The following is a 21,265-nucleotide window of genomic DNA, read 5'->3' as shown; positions in this document are numbered from 1 at the left end:
TATTTAATGGCTCAAGGCAGCTGTGGGGGGAGGTAGTAGAAGGAAATAAATTTTCTCTACATTTTACAAAACGTGAAGAAACATTTATTTGATATCAACAGCTTCAAAATGGGACAGATTCATTCCTTCCCGTGAGGTTTTGCAATAGCTGGGAAGCAATTCCAGCAAGCTCTGAGAAGAGGACTGTGTCTCTGGAGATAAACTACTGACATAGATGGTTCCTTGGCTTTTTGGGGGGACAGGGTGGTGTGGCATTTCTTCCTGCTTTTAAAATTTAAAATAATTGCCTTTTGCAGCTGTGGGGGAAAAACTAAATCTGAATTTTGCTCACTAGCCTATGCAAAACTTTACTGCAGACCCCAGCCTGTAGTTTAAAGAATAGAATCAGCCTTGTAATTTTCTATTTTTTAAAATATGTTTTGTAAAATGTGAGGATTCATCTCAAATTCCAGATCTCCATCCACAGCATTGATGCAGAGCAGGCATATTTAACTTTTATAAGAGTTTACAAGTGAGCGACTGCAGAGTGGAAAATATTGCTTTTTCTTTAAAGTTTTTTATCTTAACTTGAATTATTATATTCTGTATATAGTATCTGAAGAGAAAATGAAATTACATGAAAGCAAAGAGTAAATGAGGGAGAAAAAGGAGTTGTTGCAGATCATAACCTTATCACTGGGGGTGACAGATTGACTTCCATTTGAGTTCTCTCCAGTTCTCATCCTTTTTATGTTGGATTAAGTAACAGTTTTTGTCTTCTTATTCCCATAGCAACCTTATCTTTTTCTTCTTTTTTTGATGTAAATCTGTTTGTCTCTTGCTATCTTTCAAAGCCTGCACATGAATAGCTTGTGAAGGAGGGGGCTGTGATGAGGAGAGATAGCAGAGACTTTGTCATAGGAAATGAGGGGAAAGAATATTTTGGAGGCATAAATATAAACATCGTATTTTTACCTAAAGCTATTTACTTTATTGGTTTTAGTGGGGTTTTTTCTACAATTTTCCCACTGCTCTAATAGTCTGGGCAAAACTCTTCCAGCCAGTTCAAGGCCAACCCACATGCCCAGCCAAAAATCCAAAGTTAATGACCTGCAACTCTATGGCCTCTACAACTTAAATGTCACTTTCAGTAGAGATGAGTCTTAATTTGCTGTCATTTTTTTCCCTCTGTAACTTGGAATCTCTTAAGAGCTGGGTGGGTGCAAGCAGAGGTGTAGCTGGGTCCCTTCTTTCCCTTGGTCCCTGACCCCCAGCTGGGAATTCCCTGTGGGAAAAGTCTCAATCCTCAAAACTGCAGGGATGAGCCCCAAGGTCAGAGTGTAAAACCAGTTTTCTACAGAAGAGCTCATCTCCACTCTTGGCTGCATCTTTTTTTTTTTTGCCATTTTAAGGCATTAAATGAGGCTGAAAAAAGCAGCTGTTGCTTCATCTCTGTACATCTTTTTCCCATATTAGTTATTTCACTCGATTGGACTTGCTTAGGATAATAACTGTCTGAGCTCCACTGCAGTGATAGTTCTGTAAATTGATAGGAGTCAACATTTTTTCTTGTGTATCTCTAACAGGAAGGTTTTTTTTCTCACTGTGTACCAGGTGGGCACAGCTTGCTCTGAGCTGGAGCCTGGTTGTGGCAGAGCTGTGAGGACACAACAAAAAAAAAAAAAAAAAAAAAAAGGCTCTTCTAGAACTGAAATTTTCCATGCACTGTGGTCTTGACATGGTTTTGGGGTTCCACCACCTTTTTTTAGTTACTGCCAGAGTCCTGCAGAGAGCAGCTTTGCTCCCAAACTTTCTACATGGATTCAAAGCTTGTTTGTTGTCAGTGGGGGAGGAATGGGCCATTTATTTCTAAGCCTGTTCATGTCTCATCCTCTTAATCCCTCTTGTTCATTTCTCTGTTGGCTATCTCCGTTTTGGCAATAATTATTTTTGACTTAAGCATTAATTTTGTTAACTTACATATTCTTTGGGGGGCAGTAATTAGTGTGCAGAAATTATTTAGCATATGTAGTGTCTAGATCTTGCAGTATAAATTTTCTTGCTGATTTTTGTGGTGACTAAGGGAAGGTTTGGTTTTTTTTTTTGGGGGGGGGGGTTGTGTTTGCTTGGCTTTTTTTAAAGTCTTTTAAAACTTTTTTTAATCACAAAATGTACATAAGGTTTAAACCAGTATGTTCCATCATATTTTAGATAGTATTTATGCCTAAATTCTGAAATATTTTTACCAAATACCACTTTTGAAGTGCCAGCTTCAGTTTTTGTAGATGTAAGAATATTTATAAACAACAATTTTGGCATTTCTTTTTGCACCTCTCCCTGCCAAGTAAAACACTAAACAAGAAATGCTTTAGTTTTAATTCTTGCAGGGTTCATTTTTATCCTTTTTCCTTTTTTTTTTTTTTTTTTTGCCTTTCCTTAGAATTTTTGCACTTTGAGGATGTTGTTAAACCTCTGAACTAAGACTTAAATTGGAAAGGAAAACTGCCTCATGTTCACTGAAAAAATCAAAGCAAGCCATTGCTAGGGAAAGAATTTCAGCTCTTGTTTTATTTGTCAGAAGTACCCAAAAGGGGTCTTGTTAGCCTCTTTAGCATACTACAGATAACACTAAGATAATACTTAGCCATTTGTATAACATTAATACCACATTAAGGGCCTTATCTAAAGCCCATTGAAGTTGATAAGAATGTTCAGTAGACATTTAATGCTTTGATCTTTCAAACTGCAGATTTACAACTTAGAAAATCAGACATAAAAAAATGTTTTGGTCGACATAAACACATCTGTGGTGTGCTTTACCCTTCATGGGTAATAACACTGGTGGATCTGGAGCCTCCTCAGACTGAAGTTAATAGTTAAAATAATTCTAAATGCCTTTTACAGCAACAAGTTGGAAAACATTAAGTTGCTAAAACGTGTGTAACAGACAGAGTTGTGGTGTAGCAAACTACACTGCTATCCTTGGATATATAAATATATAGTAAATATATATAGTAAGTTTTCACTGTAAGTCACCCAGGGCTGCAGGACAATAAATGTCAGATTTAGGAGGGATTGAGAGGAACTGTTTGAATGTCTTCACTGTGTATCTTACTTGAAATATCCTCTGATTTGCTGCCAGCCTGCTCTGCTTGCTGGTTTTTAGTGCCAGCTATTTGCTAAGCAAAGGAATCTGAGCACCAAAGCAATGGAACTTGCAGAATTACTCCTATTATGCTGCATTCCTTCCCTCTCTTTTTTTGTATTGATAATGTGTTTATGTGTCTCTGGGAGAATCTGGTAGTGAGAGCTGACAGGGAACAAAAGCTGTGAAATGTGGGGAGTCTCATTTAATAACCAAAGATATTCTCTCTCCTTACAAGAAGAGGTGCAGTACCTGGTTTTCATTTCCCTCTTATTACCTCTCTCAGCCCTGTGCAGGGAGAGATCTTTCTTTTTCATTAATCTCTATATTTTTAGCCCCTGGCTTTTCATTAAGTTGTAGTTAACAATATACTTTTGAGGATTACATCACTCTACATGGAACAATTTGATGGAGGAGATAAATCTGCACGTAGAGCATCTGTCACTTAACCATTCAGTTTAGATACCAACAAAAAAGCTTATAGGTCTCACTGGGGCTTAGGGCTTTGTTCCTTACATACATGTCTCAATCTACTAAACTCTGTAGCACTGGGTTTGTATTTATTTTTATAAATGGAGTAGCAGAGGAGCAGGTAGGTATTTCTGGGCTGTTGTTTCTCTCCACTCCCACAGCTTCTCTTGTCAAACTGTGCTGACTTTGGTAATCTATGCAGTTGCTTGCTCAGGTGTGATCCCTTCTTCAGCCACAAATATTCATCCACTGAAGGATGTGCACATTGGTACATCATGGCATATTAAAGGTTTACTGCTGCCTGCCACTGCTGTCATCTCTTTGACCCTTCAGTAAACTAACAGTCTGCCACATAATTTTGCTTTCATTCAAGTGTAATGCCATTACAGCAGAGGCAGACAGAATGCAATTCTCTAAAGATCTTGTCTTGTTCCCTCTCCTTCCAGGGAGGTTAATGTGCTCAAATGATCCCTGCATTTTCTTTTTTCTCTATCTCGCTGCAAGAAGAAAGTGCTCTGTGTAATGTGTTTGCATTTGGTTTTTGAGGATGAAGCAAAGGGGAAATCTGCTTTCTACCAGTTAGGTGGAAGGACTCTTTACCACTCCAATTTCAAATACCTTCCTTTGTTTCCTTTTATTTTTTGTAGCTTTTTATTAAAAGGTTATACAGAAGTTTCTCTCGTACTCCTCACCATGGAAATAACCAAGGCAAAACATCACCCAGAACCAGCCAAACCACGTTTAAATTTTAAAGACACGTGGGAATAACTTGGGTTTGATTGGTGTTTTGTCCATAAATGCTTGTCATGTATGAGCTGGATCATTTAAAAAACCCAAACAACCTCCCCTTCTCAATTTCCTATTAATGTTTGCATTAAATGAGTACTTTGAAGACATATGGAGAGCCTTTTGATCTTACAGAGCTGATGGAGGGATGGAATTTTTTAGTGGATGGGCTGAAACTGGAGTCTGCAGACAAAACTGAAACCTTGGTGTGTAAGGAGGCACTTGTCATGTCATTGGGGTTTCTCTTATTTAACTTACAGTCATTGTAATGTCTAATGAGTTGTATTTTCCTAGTGTACAGTTATTACTCCTCCTGTATGTATTAGTATTTTACCCAGAAATGGAGTTAACAACCAAACAAGTCACTGATTTACTGAGTGTCTTGGTTTAGAGACTCCACACAGCTTCTCAGCTGCTTTCTTAACTCTTGTCCATGATTTCCCAGAAAGTTTCCTCACTCATTCCCCAGGTATGAGTGTTCATCATGATGGTTTTGACTATCAATAAAAATATATTAAGTTATCTTTGGAGTTTCCCTCTTGATCACATTTCTTTGCATTCAGCTGTTTTTCACCTTCTGATTTCCTAATACATACCTTTTTCTGGGTTTATTTAAGAGTATTTTTCAGAAGAAACCTAGCATTTTCCTCCTTAATATTTCCTTACTTCAAATCTTAACATATGCTGCTGTTGTTTCCCCTTTTCTTTGTGTTTAACTCTTTTGTTTGATTTCATTTAAAGTAATTGTAGCCTTTTTCTAAGCCACTAATATCTTACCCATCACTTATATGTCTTTCCTTAAACTTTTCTAACAGGGATTCAGTGGAATTGCTGTTGTGTTTCTTTTAGAAGCGTTTTTGCCTCATAAGAAATCCTTCTTTACAGGAAAAAAATTGACCAGAATTTCCAGTTCTCATCTTTGTGTCTAAACTGTGGGTACACTGTGGTCCTTGTTGTCCATCCACCCTGAATCACACTGATTTGTCACTGCATAAGGTGTCACAGTAGATCAAGTTAGAGTGAGTTCTTATTACAGATCATTGCTTTGTGTAATGAATTTAATTTATTCCAAGTCATGCTTGCAAGAGTCTCCTGCTCTTCCTCCAGACAGCTGGTATTGGATACAAATTCATTCTGAGTGAGGCCAAATGCAATTTTATCATCTGTTTATCCCTTTGTTTAATTGCATAACAATCATTGTTCCTGCTTTTATAAACCAAAACATGGATTTTTTTTTTTTTTTATCTGCATGGGGATTATGCTGCTTGTATTTTTTTTTTTAATGTCTCATTATATCTGGGTCAGAGCAACACTTAATACCAGAAGAGAGGTTTTGTAACTCGACTGAAGCTCTGACATATGTACTAAAATAGGAGGGGCAGAGGTCAGGGAGTGACAAAAAAATGAAATTTTGGCTTAATTGCAGTGGATGGATTTTGTCTGGAAGTTTCAGTCAGGCTGTGAGTGTTTGAGGAGCTGGGAGCAACAGCAGTGATGCTGGGGTAAAAAGTAGTGGTTTTAGTACTTAAGAACTATAAAGATAAAGCTGTGCCATAGATTATTCACTTCTTTCTAAGATGCAAGATAAAAAGGAGCTGTCAGGTGACCTTGTTTTGATCTCCTGGATTTGGCAGCACAGTTTTACTCAGTAACCTTTGCCTCAAACCCTTATCCTCTGTGCAGCTTCTGAACTGCCCCCAGTTTTAATTCTAATTTATCTGGCTCCAGCCTTGAGTTGGTCCCAGTCTAAACCATTGATCTATTAACTGCTGAGAAACTCCTAATGGGAGGGGATGAGCATAAAAAAGTTGCTTAGAGTGAGAACACATTTCAGGGTGGATAAGCAGAGCTGCAGTGAGTCTGGGTGTGGGTATTGGAGCAACAGCAGAAGAGTCCCTGCTCATCACTTCCCTTCAACATCCTCCCAGGAGCATCAAGTTGGTGCTCAGCAGGAGCTGCCATGGACTTCTTGCCTGCTGCAGCTTGCCCTAGGTGCAAAATAATTTGACACCTTTCACTGAGCATTCAGCCACTCAAAAAGTAATTAAATATCCTGGGCAGCACTTCTGGAAAGCAGATATTTCCAGAGAAGACAAGAAACTCCCTGCTTTAATAGCAAGAAACTGGTAGGAGTCATCAAGCAGCTCCAAAATGGGACCAGATGGCCTTGAGATGGCCTTTGGGCTGTTTTGCTTGATTTGATTCTTTCTTTGCTGTTTAAGAAAAGTTTCTCTCAGGTGCTGCTCTCTGAAGCTTCCCTGCAGCATCACCCTTTCTCAAAGAGGTGGGACACAGGCTCTGGAAGCTGGAGGATTTTTCTGGAAGGCTGGAGCAGCTCCATGAAGACATTACTGTCTCCTCCAGGATCCATGTTTTTAATTATCTGTCTTGGAGTCCATGGCATCCCTTATGTTTGCAGCTCTGTATGAACCTGCTCGTTTCATATTAATTTGCTGAATCCGTGAGTTTTGATAAGAATTGCCAATATTTTGGGGGTCTGTGACAATTGGATTTTTATGTTGATTAACAAGGTAGTGTATTTTTAGGTGGAAAGCAGCAGCTGGGGTCAGACATCTGGTGATGGGACAAGGACTCATCTGCAGCATCCCCTGTTTGTCCTGGTTACAGCTGCTGGAGCCCATGTGGCCTCATCAAAGCTGGGGGGATTTTTGCCAGGTGCTTCATACCAAGTGAGATGGGGAAAAGGACTGATTTTAGGCTACCTGTATCTTGGCAATATGCCCTGGTGAGAACCCAGCTATATTTTGTGATATGTCCAGGAGAATGAGTCCATTTCCTTAAGGAAGGTGACAGTCTTGGGGAGTCAAGTCAGCAGCAGAAAAAAAAACAAAAAACAAAAAACAAAAAAACAAACCCAAAAAAGAACCTGTTTTCATCAGCATGTTCCCAGTGTCTCAAAACAGAGCTGCTGTAGGATGGTTTTCATAGATTTATTTAAGGAAAGTCTTCTTGGAAGCACTTGCACTAATTTAATAAACAAACTTTCAGGTAATTAAACCTAGATCTGGCAAAGCATTTAGCCAGCTGGTAATTAAATGTGAATATCCTGGTGCTCTTCACCACTACACCTGCTTTGATAGGAGCAGTTGGTGATGGAGGTGCTTTATAGACTGATAGGATATTCTTAGGCTTTGTTTTGGGAAAGCATTAAGGGGACAAAATCTGTGTTGCATCTGAGAACTCAGCTGTAGGATAATTTTCTTGAGCAAACAGTCTTCCCTCCTGAGATATTTCTTAAATTACTTGAAATGCTTTGTTCAGTGCTGTGTTTGCCTTGAGTTCAGTGATAATTCCTAGATAATATGAATTCATGGAAGGCATGTTTTTTTAAATATTTATTGCAGAATGTCTTTCCTTCAAAGCATGCATTTCCCTTACAGCACTATTTTTCCAGTTCTTTCAGTGCATATTTACCAGTGCAAAGCTTATTTTAAAAAAAACAAACACCTCCTCATTAGATGCTGACTCAACTTCCATGCTATTAATGTTCCTCTAATGCTTTTTTTTTTTTTTTATCCTGCTGTCTCTGATCTGTGCCTTCTGTTCTACACAGCCCACAAGAGCATCTCATGTCTCTCCCTCCTTTTCCCCTGTTCCTTCAAACTCTTCTGCCTCTTTCCATGCCACACTCAAATATGTTCCTGCCAATTTCTTTTTAGCATCACTCCTAAATTATTCTCCTTTAATTGTGGTAGGAACATTCAGTTCTTTTCTGTTGCATTTTTTTGCTGCACCCCAAGTGACTTACAGGGAGAGGAAGAGTTTGAGAGATTTGTAAGCTTGATTTTGGTGCTCTTTATTCCCACAACTGTCTCCAGCAGCCTGTAAATCCCTGCAGGACTCTGTCACTAGATATTTTGCTTTCCCTGCAACAGAACTACTTCCAGGGTCTTTTCTCTGAGCTGTTGCCTCTTTGCAGAAATGTGCTGCATTTTATTAGCACTATTTCCATGGATATTAGCAACTCAAATGGACTGAATGAGGCAGGAGCAGGATTGCAAACTAAAAAAAACTTTAAATTGTCTAAGTAGTGCTTTGAATTGGAATTAAAAATTGCTTTGAGGGTGGGAGGTGGCTTTTGCTTGCCTTGTCCTGCAGCCTTTAGGATGTGAAGTGCCCTGGGTACCACTGGCTGGTGGAGTGATGCTTCTGCCCTTCTTGCAGGGTTCCAGCTGCTCCTTTTGGCTGGAAAAGGCTTTGAAAATTTTTCTCTGGGGTGTGTGTGACCCACTGTACTGTTACCTTCAAGCAGGTAAATGTCCTGTTCTGAACTGACAGGTCAGCAGTGTGTCACAGCATGAAGAGATTCAGCAGAGGTTGCTGTGGGGAATAATAGTGTTATTTTCCTGCAATATCAGCCTGAGAAAAATGGAACTGTGGAGATGGTTCCCCCCCAGCCAGGGAATGACTTCTGGAATGACAAATGGTCCTGATTCTCTGTATGCTCTGAGTAATGGTCACTTTTGCCCTGTTAATGTTTTCCCTCTCTCCTTTCTATCTCCAGCAATAACAGATGATTCCAGCAGTAACTTTTGGTCTTCTCCTTCCCTCCCACCCCACCGTGGGTCTCCCAGGTTTGGTCCAAAGCCCAAGGAAGTCAGCAGAAGGTCTCACTTTCTCCATGTACAGCTCTGTTGTACTTTTTCCAAGCCCTGGATGTCTGCAGGCATCATGTGTGTGTTCACAGGCCGTGTGTCCCAGCTCTTCTGTTGAGCAGATGCAAATATTTTTTAAAAAGCATAAAATTCTAGCAAGTTATACATTCAGTTTCTAGAATTTATCTAAAAAAGCATAAAATGGTTGTGGAAATGTCTCAGTATAGCAATTTTGGGGTGTAGAGGAGTGGGAAAGGTGTTTTTTTTATGCACACAGGCAATTTAGGTGGCAGGGTTCTGTTTGTTACCTTTTTTTGTTTTTTCTTTTTCTTTTTTTTTTTTTTTTTCTTTTTGGTTTTGAAGAAAGAAATTTGTCTTATTCTGTTTTCTCCAAAAGGTGTCATTACCAATATAGCTATTACAGCAGGCTGAGGGTGTTATTTTTCCTTAAGAGCTGAGAGACTGGTGTTTCATTTCCTTTTAATAATGTGACTTTTAGCAGGGCGAGCAGGTTGTGAATTAGTTCTTCATTAAGTGCTCCCATCGAGCACAGTCCCCACTGCAAAACAGCCTATTCAAGGAAACAGCTAAGATTTGGTTGTCTGCCTCATTTAGGCACTTGAACACCCTACTAGTACAAATTGATATGTAAAGTTCTGCTTGGATTAATGAAGAGTCTAATGAAGTAATGGGATAAATAGTTTTTTTGGATATTAAGGGACAATTATGTGTGGAGAACAGGAAGCCTTGTCCTGCAGTGATCAGAACATGGTGGCATTGCTGATAAACCTGTGTTGGCAGTGCATACCTGTTGATTTAAGTGTAATAAGATATTAATGCTTGGGTATCACTGGGCTTGGAGGTACAAGCTACTGAATCCTGGTCCTCTCCAGAAAGAGTGAATGTGTCCCTTGTGTTGTTTTGCTTTGGTTTTTTTTAATTAAGGGTTATATATATATGTATATATATGAATCAGAGTCTGCTAAAAATTGTATCAATATTATGAAAAACTTTTGTACAAATTTGTGTGACTAGGGGTGAAACATCATCCAGGTTTTTGGCAAAATCTCATACAACAGTGTTGCTGTAAGCAGGGAATTGTGTTTCTGGAGAAGCTTTGACATAAAAAATTCTCTGGAAGTTTTTTTTTTTTAATAACATGTTGTTTTGTAGCTTTTCAAAGCACAGGTGTAACAGCAGAATGGTCTCTTTGCTTACCTCCCTTAAGCATGCAAGATCATAGAAATTAGAAATATTTTAGAAAGTGCTTGCAGGGAGCTGCAATCAGTGCAGTCAACAGGGATGCAATTTGCAGGTGAAGATTTAAGATTTTTTTTTATTCTTTGTGTTGCCACCAGATGAGAACAAGGCCTGTTTTACCTTCTACAGATGCTTGAGGCAGTGCATTTTCTTCCCCTCATGAAATCACAAAGCCATGGCTATCACATGAGCTTCTAGATGCTTCTGTTGCAAATGCATAAAACAGTTGTTCAAGGCTATGATGCTCATGTTATTGTTACTCCATATTTTGAAATCTTAGTCCTTAAAACAGCTTCTTAAATGGCAGGAGAGAACCCAGGGGAATATGCAGTTTTCATATCCTTGCTGTTTGCATGTGAAAGAACACGTTTTGTTGTTCTTTTTGGGCAGAATAAAAAGTCTTCTCAATAAAGTTTTGTTAGAAACACAGCACTTTTCCCTAGTGTACTAACTCCATAACCAGCCAACCAACCAAACAAAAAACAAAACCACAAAAAAAACCCCCAAACGAGCCAAAAAGACCCAAACCAATCTGTCTTGATGTTCCATGGAACAGGACTAGCCTTGACCTTTAATAGTCTGAAAATGCTACAGAGTTTACCTGCCAGTCAGTGTGGTCTGTAAGCAGAGAATAATTTCCAAGGTTAAAGGCTTGGACTTTGTAGAAAACTGCCAGAGAAGTCTTTTACTGTTTTGTACAGTGATTTTTAATTATTTTCAAAGTGGTGCCATACAATGTGTTAAAGAGAATATACAAGTGAATGAAGTGGTGAGATTTCTGCAGCTGTGTGATTAGTGTGCTCCTTCAGCCACTCTAGAAGGTAGGATGGAGAGCTTCCTGCTAATTAGTGAAAAATTAATCTTTCATTGTAGTATGGCTCCTATTCCTCATTTTCTGATGGATCCTGCACTCTTCCCAAAAAAAACTATTCCCCTGTGAGAGCAGACTTCACCTGCAGTCAGTGCTGAATACCTTGTGCAGCTCAGCATTGCCACAGACCAAGCTGCAGAGCTGAGGTGGGAACCTGCTGGGTACCAAGCTGCCCCATGGTGTGTTGGCCAGCACAAAAGGCAGCCCAGGTTCTGAATTTGCAATAAATGACATCTTGTGCTTAGAAAGCAAGCATGAACCAGTTGATTTTAATTACAGAAATTATGCATAGTGCCCAAGATTTATGACTCGCAGTGATTGTGGTGCAAGAAAGGGAAATTTGAGCTAAATTCTCTTTTATATGCAAAAGGGATATTTGGGGAGTGGAGGATGTGTATTTTAAAGTCCTAATTGCAAAGCTGTTTTCATCCTAATAGAGAACAGTCCTTTCATGACTCTGGGGAGTTGTATTAGGGGGGTGACTGTGGCTGATGAACCTGTGATTGTTATGGGGGGGAAGAGGGAGATGCTTAAAAGGCCTGAAACAAATTGCAGGACACCCTGTTTGCATTTCACAGTGAAACTGGTTTGGCTGTGGTTGCAGGTGACCTCTACAACATTGTCCAGCTGGAAGTTCCAAACTTATTCTGTGTGAAAATGTAGGCCCTGAAATGTACTCATATAAAAATTCAGTTGTAAGGCTTCAAACAGCCCTTTCAGGAAACTCCTCTATGAGCTTAAGGTGCAGTAACAAAGAATAATACAATAATTTATTGTTATTAAATGTATTTTTTTGTTGTTAATGAAGCATTGAAATTCTAGTGACTTGTTCAGTGCTCTGTGTGTAAACACTGTTGCTTACAAATATTAAAAAACACTCAATTTTGGGAAATAGCTGCTGTTGGTCAACTTGCTACTCCTATTATGCTGGATCATAAAGACAGCCTTCTTTTAAAGACTGTTGGTGTCCTCACAAGGTAATAAACAAATGGGTTTTTTTTAAGTTGTCTTCTGCTTGGTTTCATTATGGAAAATTTTCTGGTTTGTTCATGGAAGATTTTTTCTTTTTTCCTAAGTGAAGTACATCAATCTTAGTTTGTATTGCATGTTGTATCTAGGTTAATGCCAGGATGTAATGAGACCATACTCAAGACACCAGTTAAGAGGGAAAGTTAATTAAAACTATTATTTTGGTAGCATTTCTTTCCCTTCTTTCACAGCTTAAAGACATGACAGAGCTGCAGCCAGGCAGAGCAGGGCAGTGGGTCAGCACCCCAAGGTACCAAGTTCTTGCCTTGTGCTGGAGCTTAGTGATGGCACTGAGGGATTCTGCTCCAGGGAGATGGTTGAGGGGTTTCTTTCTAACTGAAAAGAATTCTGTTGCCTGAATAGTTGTGGTGTTAGCATTATTTTAAGGTTGGTTAAAGGAACTCACTAGGATCATGATGCTATTTTCATCACAGCTTTCATTTCAGCAGAAACAGCAGCTTAAGGGCCTATTTTTAAGTCTCCTTTTTGGTTATGAAAATTTAGGGTAGCATAAACCCAGCATAAATTAGCTGTAGGATCTGTTTAATTATATTCTTGCAAATGAGTTCACTTCAGTCCTAATTCTGTCCCCCTCCCTCACGTGGAGCAGCCACTTCTTTCACAAGGGACCCACTGAAATCGCTGAACTTTGTTGCGCACCACATCGCCGAGAGATGCGATTCCAGCCTTTGAGACCTCAAAACTCTCTGTGTGTTTAACCTTTCCAATTTGCCCGTTTCCTAATACCCAACTCCTCTTTCTTTTTTTAATAAAAAAACAAAAACAGATGTTGAAAACTCCAGGACAAAAATGAGGAGCGCCGTGTCGGTTCGAGAGGGCCAGGGAGTGGTGCTGCTCTGCGGATCAACCCCCCGGGCAGGAGGTAAGGGACCTGATCCATCCCAAGCTCAGCCCCTGGGAGTGTCTCCCTGTAAGTATGGGAGGGGGAATCCTTCAGGAAGAGTGGGAATAAGCTCTGCTTTCTGAAGTTAATAGGGAGAAGGGATCCTTGAGGAAGAGTGAGAATAAACTCTGCTTTCTGAAGTTAATATGGAGACAGAGCGAGAAAAACCAAAAGAGGGGGCAGGGAAGTGCTTAAGAGGATTTACTTCTATCTTTAAATGCCCTTCTAGTGCCTAGCAATTTCTGTGCACTTAACATGTCTGATTTTTATGATATTTCCAGTAATTAATTGAGTATCTTTGGAGTTAAATTCTGCCCAATTTCACAATTGCTGAGCCTCGATGAATCAAGTTTTCTCTGTGACTAGGCAATAAAAGAGTAGATTTTTTTGTCTTTAATTATTGTAGTATCTGTTTTCTTGCAGTCAGGGCATTTGACAGCACATGATGTAATGATGCTGGCAAAATTTAAAATACTGTCTCAAGGGGAGGGAGAAAACTGGATCCGTGGGTTCTTGGTGAGCCAAGAGTTGCATGGTTTATCATTCATTCTGCATCTTCAGTCTTTGACTAATTGCTATTGAGCCTCAAGTAATATTGGGAAAGAAATGGGTTTATTTGTTTTTAATTGATATGGAGTCTCGTTATTAAAGGGCTGTGATGTTCAACATTAGATTTGATTGCAAAGACAAGGTAATACAAGCTGAAAATTTGATACAATAATATAGGTATTGTGGACTCTTAGATTTGGCAGAGTGCAAGCAGACACAGCCATAAAGTGGCAATTTTACAACTGTCTGAGCTTGCAGAATTTTTCTCTCTCTAAACTGATACACACTCTTAAATCATCTTTATAGCCTTACAACAGCTTTGTCTTTTCAACTGCAGAGAAAATAGGTCATCCTCCCAGCTATCTATAAGAATTAGAATGATTAAATTCTGCTTCTATATGCAGTCTAAAGTCTGAATTACTCCAGACATTCCCTATGCTTGCATCCTGAGCATGGCTGTAGAGCCAGAGGTGCTTTGGTTGCCAAACACTACAACTCTGCAATGTTTAACTTTGAGGTGTTGCAAAACAGGCTCGTGCTGCTGAGAATGGTGGTAAAAATCAACACGTGGACAAGGTGAGAATTCCTTTTGCAGTCAGCAGATGGGATGAGGTTGGCATCCCACACACTAATTGTGATATTCATGCAAAAAAACCAAAGCTGAGTGTTCCCTGAATTATCAAATAGGACTGAGAATTGGTACCAGAATTGTTTAAAATCCTTGGGTTTGTTTGAGAGTTGGGGAATGAACTATTCAAGTTTTCAGGAGACATGGAGCAAGGTGGAAATGATGATTCTTCTTTCATCACTAAAATAAAGATACAGCAGAGTGGCACCAAGGGCACAGTGTCTGCAGGGCTGGCCAGGAAGCCTTAGATAAAATATCTGTCCTTTCAGCAGAAGTAGCTGGGAATAGCAGAGATGGTTTAAGAACAGCTGACCTGGGCTGAGGCTTCTGAGGGTTATTCAGCCCTTCCCAAATCAGTGATCTAATTTTTTTTTTTTTTTTAAATTTGATTCTTTATTTGTTGTACTGAGCTGTCGATTTCAGACAACACTAATGCTAAAAATCTTCTCAAATGCCTTGGGTCTTTTTCCCCTTTTTAGCCCCCAAAATACTGTTCTTTTGTGTTCTGCCCTGTTGTGCAATGTTTAGGTTCTTGCTGGCTTGATGGAGATTTGCTTTTATTTCTTACATTCTCTGTGAGAAGCCTTCAAGAAAAAGACTTGATTAAATTGTGATTATTCCTCCATGTAGAGCATCCCAGTTACAATAGAAACCAATGCTCATCCCAAAAGAAAAACCAGTTCCCATAGTATGGAAAAAGGAAATTGCTTCCCTTCTACTATTTGTTAGATTATTTTTTTTCTTTGCTTATCTTAACCACAGATATTTACATAAATAATATGCAACTCCCCTTTCAATGGGGAGCAAATTATGCATGCATTTAACAGTACTTTTGTCCTTTTGCAGTTTGCAATTCCAGTTCCATCAGGTTATGGGCATCTGCAATTTAATCCAACAATGGAATTCCATTTAACCCCATGCATTGGCTCATCTGCTGAGCTTCTCTTTTATCTCAGTATTTCCAGCTGAGGGTGCACAGATCAGTTCTGTGTTTGACATCAAATGAGCTGGATTACCAAACCACCCCAATATTTTCTCCAGAGTTAGCACGTTTTCCCTTTTTTGCCATGCCCTTTTTTAGCAGTCCTGCTTAAGATTTACTGAATCTCAATTAAATGACTGGTTTTGTGTATGAAGACTTTCCCTCTAATATTTTATTCATCTGTTTTTATAGTGTAATGGTTTATAATGTAAGCTGCATTATAATTGAGCAGTGATTTTTTGGATAATTAAGATGTTATCTGTCATCATTCTGCATGACCATACTTCTGTATATAATTTTAATTCTGTTGCAGGGAACCTGTTAAAATACCTTGGTTTTAGCACAGATAAGTAAATCATCTCCCCCACGCACTCAAGGGCTAAAAATTACATCTAAAATTGATTTATGTAGATCTTCTGCTCTCTCTTTCAGTTGTTATAACCATGAAATTCTCCTGACCTCTCTCCAGCCATTAGAACTTTTTATGATGTTACTGCTAGGGGTGTTGTTTCAAGGCTGTCAATATAACCAACATTTCAAAACACAAAACTTGATATTGGACACACGTAGCACTCAGCTGGTTGAAAAACATTCATGCAGTGCTAATTTTTTTCTTGCCATTCTTGGCAGAATGGAAAAGACCAGACATATGGAGATCTAAAAGTGATTTTTCTCTACTATTGATTTTGTTCCAAAAACCTAAAGTACCTAAAGAGTGACAAAGCCCCAAGAAAAGCAAATCTGCAGATTCCTTCAGGGTTTTACATTCTGATATTAGTTAATGTGTATCTTGATTATCACGTTGCTTGTCTTCAGCTATCAGTCCTCTTTGTTAGATCATTGTGATTTTTATCTGTTTAGTACAGGTGGTTTTACTAATCTAACACTGATTTTTGGATGCCAGAAGGTGTTACTAATTTATGAAGTATATTCTGTTCTTTGGGAGAAGAGGAAGCAGTGAAGTTACGTTGCCTCTGGTGGTTTCAGGGCTGCTTCCTAAGCAGAGGAAAAAGATGATTTTTAATGGTAGGAAGTAAAGATTTGCTTCATTTTTTTTTTTTTTTTTCCCAAATTTTTCAAAGAATCTAGGCTTGCCTGGAAAAACTAGGCATTATTTTTCCATTGACAGATACATCCCCTGTTATCTTGTTACTGTGTGGGATGTGACCATAACCCATGAGAACTCAAGTAAATGGCAAGAACCTTGCTCTTGCTTGGAAATCGCAAGGAAATTCTACTTCTATTCATGATTAGCCTCCTGTGAGATGTATTTCCATTTCATGCAGTATGCCAAAGATTATTTTGACATAAATAGAGGAGCAAGAATGTCCTTCATCTTGCTGCCTTGCCCTGATAGATGTAGACTTAATCAATAAATGAGACTGTGTTTGAAGGATAGGGATCAATTTAGCTTATAGCTTATTATTTTAAAGTTGTGACAGGCGGATAGGAAATTACATTAGATCATGGAAAAATAGATTCCAATTTATTGCTCACTGCTTGGTATGACAAATGTTTCAGTGAATAATGTCATGTCTGTTGCAAATTAGTATTTAGACTTGCAGATTTTTGCTCGTGTCTCTTGCATTGCCACTTGGAGACCTGCAAGTTCCAGCATGTGCTTCATGAATAACATGGCATGGGAAGTATCTCAGATGCCAGAATTCTTTTGATGCTTTGATTATTTCTTTTCCACAGCTCTTGAATATTAACGTGCTGGTTTTCAGGGAACTGTAAATTGAGTTGACTTTACTTTTATTTGGCTTTGAGGGCATTTCATAGCCTTAAAACAAATCAAAACCAAACTTGATAGACCTCAAGAATACAGTTTCTTTTCTGCTGCCCTTCAGTGTGTTTTCAGGAGGTGGGAAGCATCCTGGTTTTGCATCTCTGCCTTTTGCTGTTGTTGCAGGTTGTGCTCACCTGGGCACGAGCAATAACTCATCCTTGCAGTAGCCACAGTCTGAGCTTTTTGCAGGAAAACGCATCCTAAGGAGAGCAGCATTTTGAGTATTGCAAAAGCAATGACCTTAAAAATGGTTCCATAGTGTTCTCGAGCTGTTCTCAATCTGCCAAGGAGAAATGGTATTTTTATTTAAAAATATATTTCTCAGTAGTCCTGCTGGTGCCATCATCATCATCTGCACAAATTTCAGCTGACAGTTTGAAATCAAATGGTACCCCAGAGACACTTATATTTGTCCATGGGAGGGACAATAGTACATCTTCACAGCTGGATTTTACAGTGATTTCTATCTGTCAAAGCATTATTTTCACTGGCAGGAAAAAAAAAAAGTGTTTTGCACTGTCTGTCCTGCACTTTATCAAATTCTGTCTTTCTGAAGCACTTCTTCTTTTGACAGAGCTGTGTTCCAGGCTGAAGTAAACCAGACTAAAATTAGTATCTCCTTATTTATATTTTTGTGCAACATTTGCAGCTACCATGTTTTTAAGCTAGACTAGAGGTGTATTGCTACCCTAAGAAAATTTTTAATGAAAGATTCATGATTCCAGTTTGGGAAGGGAGAAGATGGACCAGTGAGGTATCACTCTTCCAAGTTCTTCTGAACTCAGTTAATTCCATGTTTGATTTAGTACATCAGTGGCACCAAACACAGGGATGTATTAGTATTTCTCTTATTATTTCTTAGATATTTGGGTTTGCCTTCCTTTTGTAAGTCTTGGTTTCTAAGAGAGGTATCTAGATGGTGAAGGAAGGCTTAGCAGAGCCAGGGAGTCAGCAGACCATAAAGCCTGGAAACATCTGGGAGCTGTGATATTTATGAGAATATTGGCTCTTGTAAATCCTGCACTACATCTTGAATACCCATTGCTAAATGATTAGGGAAAGATTGCAGCTTTTTATCATTCTATTTAAGGAAAGATTCTAGCCTTCAATCCTCCACATATATATATATATATATATATATATATATATATATATATATATTTTTTTTTTTTTTTTTTTTTTTTTTTTTTTTTTTTTTTAAGTATACAAGTCAGGGAACAAACCAGGATTTTTAAATCTCAGTATTTTAAAGCTAGTTCATTCTTTTCCATCAGTGAGGTGAGAGAGCATGTCAGAACCTCTCTGTAGTGAGGGATGTAATTTCACCTAAAGCCCAAGGAGGAGTTTTGCTCAAGATCAGCTCCTGCTGGCTGCAGTACTCTTGGTTTCCACTAAAGCTACACAAAGATTTTAGGACCTGTAGTAGAAAAATAAATAACATGGGCTGGTGCTGGAGAGAGCAAAGAGCAAAGCAGACTTTGGTGGGACCAATGCTGGGTAAAGGCTTCATCAGTAAAATGTCTGTGGTCCAGAAGGACCTGGAAAGATCTGGAAAGATGATGGGATGTGCTGATACCTGATCTTGTGAGCCCTTTATCCTCAGCCTAAAGAAACTGAAAGAGGAAGCAATATGGGACAGGATTGTATTAATGGGAGTCTGTGCTTGCTGGGAATGTGTTGGAAAAAGGGGAGGGAAAGAATGAGGGAGATAAATTAGGTAGAACAAAATCAGTTAGAAAAAAAGTTCAGGTTGAGCCTTTTCACTCCGCCAGCCCCAACTCAGACATGCCCTGGGAAAAAGAGGAGAAAATGGGAGTAAACAACTGGCTTTGGCCCTTTACCAAGATTATTTTTATCCCTAAATTGTTACTGTGGGGTTTTTCTCCTCCAGCTCTTTATTATCTTCTGTACTAAAATATTTGGGTTTTTCCTTAGAGAGAGGGTAATTGATCAGGAGGAGACAGGAGGGAGATGGCTGCAGTCCCAGCCCCCAGTCAGAGCTGATCATTACACTCTTAACAGGAGTCCTGGAAGCAATTTTTGGTTTTTTACAGGATTTTACTGAGTGTCTTCTAAATGAGCCCAAGACTACCAAATGAAATTTGTCATTAATTACTCCTTCTGCCTAGAAACATTAGTACATTCCTTTTAAAATTTAGATTTGGGTGTTTCCATGAGTTTGCTTCAGTTTATCTCACTAATAGTTAACATTCAGACAAAATCAGATGTGGTTGAGTTGAGTAATAAGCTGAAACTATCATCTTAAACTATCCTCAAAATTATTATAGGCAGGAAGCAATTTAAAATAGTTTCAACTATTGAAAAAGCACAACAGAGTTGTTAGGAATGCTCTGAGCAATTACATAGAAAGTTCTGAGGAGGTGATTAAAAGAACAATTTGTCATTTGAAATGGATGTGCCTAATGGTTATGTATTTAAATATTGCTTCCTAAAGCAGTTTCTTACTTTTCTGCATAGTTCTGGAGCAGGAGCAATTTGATGGGAGCTGGTAGAGTTTGAATGACACAGCTAGTCTGAAACAATTAGTTTGAAATGTGATAAAGAGAAACTAATCCATCATCCTGCACAGCTACAGGGGGAACGTAATTGGGTTTTTATTCAGCACTGGAACCCAAATGTGGAAAAGCATTTTGCTAGGCTTGCCCCCATTAGCATCTGGGCTTCCTGTGGAGCACCAGGGAACATTTAACCTGCCAGCTCAGCAGCACTTGGATCTTACAGGGTCGTGGTGGGTTTGAAACTGAACACTTCATGGTCAAACCCCAAGTGTGACAGGAGAAAAAAAGGGGGAAAAAAGCAGGGAGGAGGCAGAGCTGTGATGCTGAGCTGCTCCTCCAGCAGATGTGCTGCTTGGAAATGTAGTTAACTTGTTGGTTTTTTTTTTTTTGTGGTATTAATAAGGAAATAATGCTGCCAGCCTTGAACATCTGTGTTTGCCAAGGATAAGCTTAGAAGTGTTTACATTTTAATTACAATGGAGTGCTTTGCTTTTAATACAGTTTGGAGAGACTTAAAAAAACCCTACAGATGACCTTCAGTGGGGTGTTTTGCATCACTGGAGCTTTGTCACCTGGGACAGCTGGGGACCAACTACTGAGTGCAACTACTACTTGCCCACTGCATTTTTGGGGCAGGAGAAACAGAGAAAAATATAATTTATGCAGCAGCTATGGCAAAGAAATTGCAAAATTTATTTCTTTATTTCTTGCATCATTCTGGCTCACTAAAACTCTCACTAAAATGGGGGGGACTCTTAACCATATTCAACTTAAAAGGAAAATTGGGTGATAGCTGAAACTGCAAGGTTCCTACTTAAGTCTAAAACATTTCAATATTCTCCTTAAAGGTGTGGATTGAAATTGCAAGATATTGCACAGGTCTCTCTCACCCTGCTCTTGTTGTTTTGAGCTATTCCCCCCACAGAAGTTGAATGCCTAATTACCTGCACAGCATGCTGAAAATTGATCCTTTATATCTTATCTCCAAAGTAATTCACCTTGTATGCCAGAAGGATTAATGGTATGCATTAGTTTCAAATCAGAGTGTTTCCATTATACTCTGGAATGCCCTGAGTTTCTTCAGGATATGTTCTCTTTTTTTTTTTTTTTTTTTTTTTTTTTTTTTTTTTTTTTTTTTTTTTTTTTTTTTTTGTAGCTGACTCAAATTTCTGTCATGCAATTTACATTTTATACAAAATAGCTTCTTGGAAAAGGAAGGAGTTTTTCTAAAGAGTTTGGGGGGGGGGGGGGGAAATTCAGAAGCATTTATAGATGCCCACACTTTTTTTTTTTCTCTCCAGGTTGGGGAAATAAATAGGTTTACATGTATTTAAACCAGTTATTCATTCTCTCACCTTACTGCTGGTGACCACAATTCAAGCTCTGTTATAGAAATAATGACAATTACAAAACTAACCTCTAGGTAAGAAACATTTTAAGAAGTGAACTTGCTACCTTACAATTTATATAGAGACTGAGGTGGGACTGCAGCTCAAGGCTTTTGCATTATTAGTGCTCTAACTACTTCCATGCAAAGCATTCAGGATCCCCCTTGGAAATGCAGCCTGAGTTGGATTTTGTTTTTCCCAGCTGAACACACTTAATACAGTTTCTCAGTTTCTGGGCATTTAATGTGCTCAAAATTATACCCTAAGCCCCTGAGATGTATTTCAGTGTGTTTCCAGTTATATTCTATTTTCTTTGTCAAATTGATACAATTTTTGATAGTGGCACCTA

At 38.8% G+C, this 21,265-nt stretch overlaps 1 protein-coding gene across 1 annotated transcript in view; it reads left to right on the top strand.

Annotated features, from left to right (window-relative positions):
* The window catches only part of CNTN3 (contactin 3), a 99,695-nt gene that overhangs the window by 34,994 nt on the left and 43,436 nt on the right, over window positions 1–21,265 (top strand). The window contains exon 3 of the mRNA XM_071756330.1: window positions 12,945–13,040. Within this exon, the coding sequence (XP_071612431.1) occupies window positions 12,945–13,040 (96 nt within the window). The remainder of the gene's footprint in view (window positions 1–12,944; window positions 13,041–21,265) is intronic.

This window comes from Heliangelus exortis, chromosome 12, assembly GCF_036169615.1.
Source record: "Heliangelus exortis chromosome 12, bHelExo1.hap1, whole genome shotgun sequence".
NCBI lineage: Eukaryota > Metazoa > Chordata > Aves > Apodiformes > Trochilidae > Heliangelus > Heliangelus exortis.
The sequence above is the reverse complement of the archived record's forward strand: the minus strand, read 5'-3'. Positions and strand labels throughout refer to the sequence as shown.